The sequence below is a fragment of the Mauremys reevesii genome, linkage group 13 (genome assembly GCF_016161935.1).
Source record: "Mauremys reevesii isolate NIE-2019 linkage group 13, ASM1616193v1, whole genome shotgun sequence".
Lineage (NCBI taxonomy): Eukaryota > Metazoa > Chordata > Testudines > Geoemydidae > Mauremys > Mauremys reevesii.
The window spans coordinates 29,434,450-29,440,702 of record NC_052635.1 but is presented as its reverse complement, the minus strand read 5'-3'; the positions used below and the strand labels follow the sequence as shown (position 1 = coordinate 29,440,702).

The window sequence follows — 6,253 nt, the reverse complement described above, 5'->3', positions numbered from 1 at the left end:
AACCTAAACCAGAGCTACTCAGTCACATGAGTTTCAGCAGCCTGGAGTGTTCCTTTAGAGGCAGCACTGCCAGAAACCACCAGGCTGGTGGCTGCACGCCAAGTAGGAAGAAACTTCTGTGGAGCTGCACCTGCTGCCAGCAGGGCTGAATTTGGCTCAGTATCTCGTGTCGCTTCTCTGGTGAGCCTCAGCTTTCTGCACTCCATTTTCTTGCTACACCGTCAGTTGGGAGTGCTCCTGCAGGCCTCCGCGGCACTCGTTCCCTACCTGATGTGCAGTTTGGGAGACAGAGAGCGACAACCCACAGTCCTTCAGACCCGCTGCCTGAACTGTTCACAAGGCAACATGAAGGCAGGGAGAGCGAGCGAGCTCCAGGTCCGCCTGAAGGTGTAAAAGAGGCTGCACGCAAAAACCACAGCTAGCTGCTGGCTTGAAAGGCACTGAAGAGTGGCCACTAGCCCACAAGGTGCTCTTCTGCAGTGGAGCATGAACTCGGCAGCTAGGGCAAACCTCGAGAAAGCGGAGACGTTACACACTTAACACTGACTTTTTTTTTATTGTAACTTAAAGCTAGAGGGGCCTTGTAAACTTTGAGTTTCACTACTGGGCCCAGAGGCAGAGGCTATACAGGTACTTTGATACAACAACAATAGGGCTGAGGTGCGTCCTGCCTGGTTCTTAGGAAAGCACCTCCCTATGGGGGCATGTAAAAGGAGGGAGAAGAGGCAGGTCACTCAAGGGAGTGGGAAACATTTACATCGAGTTAATGCTGTAAAAAGCTTCCCTACCAGCTTCTGAGCAGGGCCGGGATCTAGATTTCTCAGGATATAGGCTCAAAGGGAGTTTGTTTGATTATAGACACAGTTTTGTCTCCAGCTTTAATAGCTGACAGGCTATGCACATTAATACACTTCATTATGGGCTTGGTAGTAGAAGGTGGTTGGGTGGTGAGTTTTTTTTAATTTCTCCACTCACACACCAGCAGAGAAACTGGAAAAGCTGCCTGAAAGTAGGCCAAAGCAGTGACGTTTCCATAGAAACCAGTTCACAGCGTTCCGTGATAATCACAAGCACTAGAGGTGCTTTTCAGCAGGCGAAGGTGGGCTAGACCCGGTTGTCCCCGTTCACCCTGGTCCTTCGCAGTACCCTGCAGGGGAAGAGAGGAAAGGGGAGGGGCTTGAGATGAATTCTGCTGCAGAGACCTTAACAAGCAATTGTGCACTACTTATAATCCCAGTCATTGCAAGGTCCCCCGGCTCCAGCGCTGGGCCGCTAAGCCCTATCCATGTCCGTCTCAGAACTGCTAGATAGCGCTGGCTGAAACTTGTGGTTTGGGGTTTGAGACACATTTCAGGTTTGAAATGTGGGCTGTGCGACTGAATGAAACCCATTCTGCTGATGTTTCTTAGCAAACAGAAAATGTTGTTTCGGAAACACCAAAACCTTCTGGTTCCCAAATGAAACATGAAACTGATGTTCTTGTCAGTTTCATGGCTGCTAGTCACTCAATGTCCCTTTCATGGAGCTGCTGCTGGGGCTGCCAGGGTCCGTTGCTCTGGTGCAGCCCCATAATGTGGACTGGCCAAGAACCTTGGCTTCCAAACTCCTGGCCCAGGAGGCTCCATGGGCTGTGTGACTCCTGAGCGGGGCAGGCCGAGCCAGGAGTCTGGAAGCTCTGATGTCCTCAGCCCCAGGGCAGTCTGCATGGCTGGGCTTCCCCAAACCCTGTATGTATGCCAGTCCCAGGAATTCCAGGCTCCCAGCTTTACGGAAAGGAGTCCTCAGAGACTCAGGTTAAGCCAGGGCTCTCAGAGCTTTCAGGTTCTCAGCTCCCAGTCAGGAGCCTGGCAGCTGGAGCATAGCCTGCCCTGAGAGCCCCAGTTCCTCCTCGCTTAGTGTTAAATAGGGTGAGGACTTCCTTCCTGCCCCACAGCGTGAATGGTAACCTGTGAGATACACACCTGTCTTGCAGGCCAGGACTCTGCAGATAAACCTCGCTCATCTGCCCTTCAATATGAAATACAGGCTCTTTGCAGGTACCTGACGCACCAGGAGAAGTTGCATTGCACACTGGGCAGGTGGGGAGTGTGCTGCAACAGCCCTGACACAGGGCCTACATTATGACAACATGTTCGAGTGCCTCTCCATGAATGGTAGGATGTCCCCTGCCTTAGCTCTGCCACTAAACCAAACCCCTCACTGCATCACACTGGACTCCTGGTAACTGTCTCCATGGTTTGTCGAGATCAGAGAGCTTACACTCAGACAGCATCACAGGGAGACGATAAGGAAAACTGATGACTAGGCAATAGAAGCTGCACTGATTAAAATCAAGGGTAGCTTGGATCCAAGGCCATGCTTGGTTTGCGTTATAGGAGCTCAAGGTAGAGAGAACAAGTCCCTTTCCAAAACTCCACCGCGTTACCTTCGCTCTCGGCTGTCAAAATGGTCTGCTAGCTGCTCCCGGAAATCCTCAAATGGCTGTTGGTAGCGGGCGTCAAAAGACCCTTCCCGGGCTCGGTTTGTCAGGAGCTGACTTGAAGGGTCTCCTGTCCGTTCTCGGAGGGCTGAGGCACCGAAGAGGCTAATTTCTCCATTTTCCTGCTTGAATCAGAAACAAGGGGAAGTGATTTTTAAAGCACTGCACTGGGACTGCATGCACATTCTCTACCAGGGTAACAGTGCTGCAAGGAACCAGAACTGTCTGTGTAGTTGTGCAAACACAAAGATGGTGTGAACAAGTCAGATGTCAATGAGCATGCAATTGTGTGCTGATGCTCTTTAGACATCTGCCCCAATTTTAACAGACAAACATTGGCTTTAGGGCAAGATTTTGTTTTTTAAAAGACCTTCTGCTAGAAAGGGAATTACCAACCCTTCAGGCAAAACTTGTTCATGACAGAACTACATGAACCAGCCCGACTGAGATCAGATATCAGCCTCTCTCCCTCTCCTCTCCCCCAGAGGGAGTAAGTTTAGAAACCAACATCTCCTGGGCCTGGAAGCTAGAACTATACCTGCTCAGACGGGAGGTTTAGAGTGAGGATCCAATGAAAACCAAGTGCAGCACAGGCAGGTGTGTTCGAGCTCAGGAGCGGTGCCAGAGTTTCTGGCGCCCTAGGCAGAATTCGGGGGTCGGCATTTTGTGCGCTCCCCACGGGAGCTTCCAGTTCCACTCCCATCGTGCCGCCAAAGGACGACCCTCTGCCGAAATGCCCCAGGCGACAGCGGCAGTCACTGAGCTGCTCAATTGCCTGCCGCTGTTTTCTGCGGCACGTTGGCAGAAGGTCCTTCTTCGGCGGCGTGACAGGAGCGGAACCGGAAGCTCCTGTGCGCCCCGTGGGGGAGCGCACAAAATGCCAGCCCCCAAATCCTGGAGCCCATGGTGACCGCCTAGGGTCGCCTAATGGAAGCGCCGGCCCTGTTCAAGCTTCATCCCCAGAGCTCTGCTCATCCCTGCCTCACCCCACTGGGATAAACCCAGCTCAGGCAATGCCCCAGAGGGGCCCACAATGTGCCATGCTTGTCTCCTGAGCAGGGGCTGCCAGTTATTCCCAGCTGTGTGGTGGGTTTCTCACAGGGACCAGCTTGGAAGAACCAAGCTGCTTTGTTGTGAGAGACTAGGGGGATGTTCTGGGCTAACGAATGACACCTCTGGAGTCTTTAGAATGGAGGAGGCCATTCAAAATCCCACTTGTGCCGCTGTGCAGCAGGCGTGGCAGAGAAAACAGTGGGCTCTTTAACAATCGCCAAGAGGTTGGGACCTCATCTTTAAGAGCCACCCAGGAGATAGCATCTCCAGCACGGAGGGCGGGTCAGTGCTGCCTCACAGCGGGCAGTGCCACCCCGCTTCCTGGAGTGCCAAGCTGTTCAACAGAGATCTCTCCTCCAAGCACAGACTAGACTTACCCTGGCTTAGATGGGCGATCTGATGAGATGGGAAGCTCAGGTTGTGAAGTAAAATTAGTAAGGTGGTGAGGAAACAATGAATTACAGTCTCACTTAGAGTGTGTGTACACTGCAGTCAGAGGTGTGAGTGCAGCATGGGCAGACAAACCTGCTGAGCTAGCTTTGATCTAGCTAGCCCAAGTGACAAGAGCAGTGACGAGGTGGCTAGCTGCTTGAGTACATAACAAGGGTGCAGGGTGGCCTTGTACATCTGTGCTGCTGCGGTTTTGCTGCTGCTATCGGAGCTAGCTAGATCAAAGCCAGCTCAGGTACATCTCCTCGTGCTGCAGTCACATCTCTCACTGCACTGCAGATTTACCCTTAGTCATCAGGGCAGCTCAAAGCCCTCTGGACCAGCCAGCCCTTGGTTTCTAAGCCCATCAGTGTATCTGCTCTCCTGTGTTGCAGAGAAGGACGACATTCAAGTGGACCAGCCTTACCTTGCCAGGGAAGATCTCTATTTTAACAAGCAGGGAGGCCAACTCCAGGTTCTCGCTGTAGTTGTTCTTCAACGGCACAGCTCTGTACCCTGATACAAAGAGAGCACAACCGTTACTGAGAGAAACCCGGGGGAGGGCTGGCTAGCGGGGGCCATGCACAGCACAAGCGGAGCTTCATGCACATGGCCACCCCCTACCGTGCGCACTCCTGCTTGCTCTAATCAGCACAAAGCAGATGGGGCATTTCTAATGCACCCCTGTGCAGAGGAGCCGGCCCTACGTCTGTGCCCACTTAATCCTTAGGTTGAGACTGTCAATGAAGCTTGAGTGGTGTAGAGGCTTCATGCTGGCCCCTCGGCATAGGAGGTGAAATTCATCAATTTTAGGGCCAGAAGGGACTGTCTGACCTTCTAGTGGGACCTGCACAGCACAGACCAGAGGCCCTCACCCACTATTTCCTGCATCAAGCCCATAATTGTTGTCTGAGTTACAGCATCCCTTGTAGAAAGGCACCCCCGTCTAGATTTAAAGATTGCAAGGGATGCAGAGTCTGCCGTGTCCCCAGTTACATGGTTCCAACGGGTAAATACCTCTGTTAAATGGCCACCTTATTTCTAGTCTGAACGTGCCTAACTTCAGCTTCCAGCCAGTGGATCTCATTAGGCATTTTCCTGCCGGATTAAAAAGCTGCCTACCACTCGAAAAGCTCTTCCCCATTTCAAGCCCTGTGAGCATGACCCAAGGCAATGATGGGTGCTTGTTGCACCCAGGCCACAGAAGTAAATTGAAGGGATGCAGGGCCTCACCCTTCCCCCAGTGCCCTCCTGAACCCAGAAACCAAATAACTGTTACATCCCTAAAGGGAGCAGGGCACCAGCAGAGCCCTCCACACAATATGCAGTTAGGAGGCTAGGAGAGCAAAGCTCCCTCTGTTGGTTGCATCCCACTTGCACAGAATCCTAGTGGTTTCCTATGTAGGAGGGTTTGGATGCAACCCAGGAAGCGGATGAGTTGATGGACCTGGAGCAAAGACTGCTGGCCTACGCCATCCCCAGATGGTGACTAGGGGACTTAGGGACAGAGGGGCAGATCAGACGGGATGTGAGCCCTGTGTTCTGCCATGCTGCCGACCCACCCCGAGACAGGTCCTCCCGCCACAAAGTCTGCGTGACAGCGGGAAGGACACACAAGCGCGTGCAGCTTTACCTGTCTTCAGCCCTTTCACTGGGAACGTGGCCTGCGCCAAGAAATTCTCATCACTGAACATGTCCTCCTCATATACCACGAAGCGCAGGAAGGCGAAGTCGGGGTTGCTGACCTGGAAATTGAAGGTCTTCTGGGACCAGAGGGGGTTCAGGCCATTGTCCGCTATTTAAAAGAACAATCAAACCATCAAACACCAGCCCCAACATTCCCTTTGCTGCAGTATGGAGCTTCCCCACAGCTTCTCCCCATTTGATTTCTCAGAAAAATTTACTTGAAGTCTGGCTCATTTAGTGTCTGGAGTGAACGCTGGAAACTGTTCCCTTCCAGAAATCTTGTTTCCTTTGGCACCTACAGATCTAACAACAATTGTCCAGGAGCTCTGGGCTTTGAGCTCTCTATTTGTACAGCACCTAGTGCAACAGAGTCCTTGCTCAGAACTGAGTCTTCTAGGTACCACGACAATACAGCTTTCCTTTCTAGCTGGCCTTGCAGTTAGCTCCTACCTGTATATTCAGGACATGAAATCAAAACATAAGAAATAACAACCAGAGTCACCTTTGCTTGTAGAGCAGCCTCAAAAGAAAGTAGCCAGCAGCAGAAGAGAGGTTCTCAAAGCTATTTATGAGTATTCATTAATCAATCTGCTCAGTCATGCAGCT

The 6,253-nt window shown here is 52.1% G+C and overlaps 1 protein-coding gene across 8 annotated transcripts in view; it reads right to left on the bottom strand.

The window, feature by feature from the left end:
- Positions 1-536: 536 nt before the first annotated feature.
- PLCG1 (phospholipase C gamma 1) overlaps positions 537-6,253 on the bottom strand; it is a 96,689-nt gene continuing 90,972 nt past the window's right edge. For 6 of the 8 annotated variants that reach the window (XM_039498720.1, XM_039498718.1, XM_039498717.1 and 3 more), the window contains 4 exons: positions 5,595-5,756; positions 4,389-4,477; positions 2,426-2,604; positions 537-1,147 (listed from right to left, as the gene is read on the bottom strand). In XM_039498720.1, coding sequence (XP_039354654.1) covers positions 1,105-1,147; positions 2,426-2,604; positions 4,389-4,477; positions 5,595-5,756 — 473 coding nt within the window. In that variant the 3' untranslated portion in view covers positions 537-1,104. The remainder of the gene's footprint in view (positions 1,148-2,425; positions 2,605-4,388; positions 4,478-5,594; positions 5,757-6,253) is intronic. The other 2 variants (XM_039498722.1, XM_039498723.1) reach the window with 1 other exon arrangement.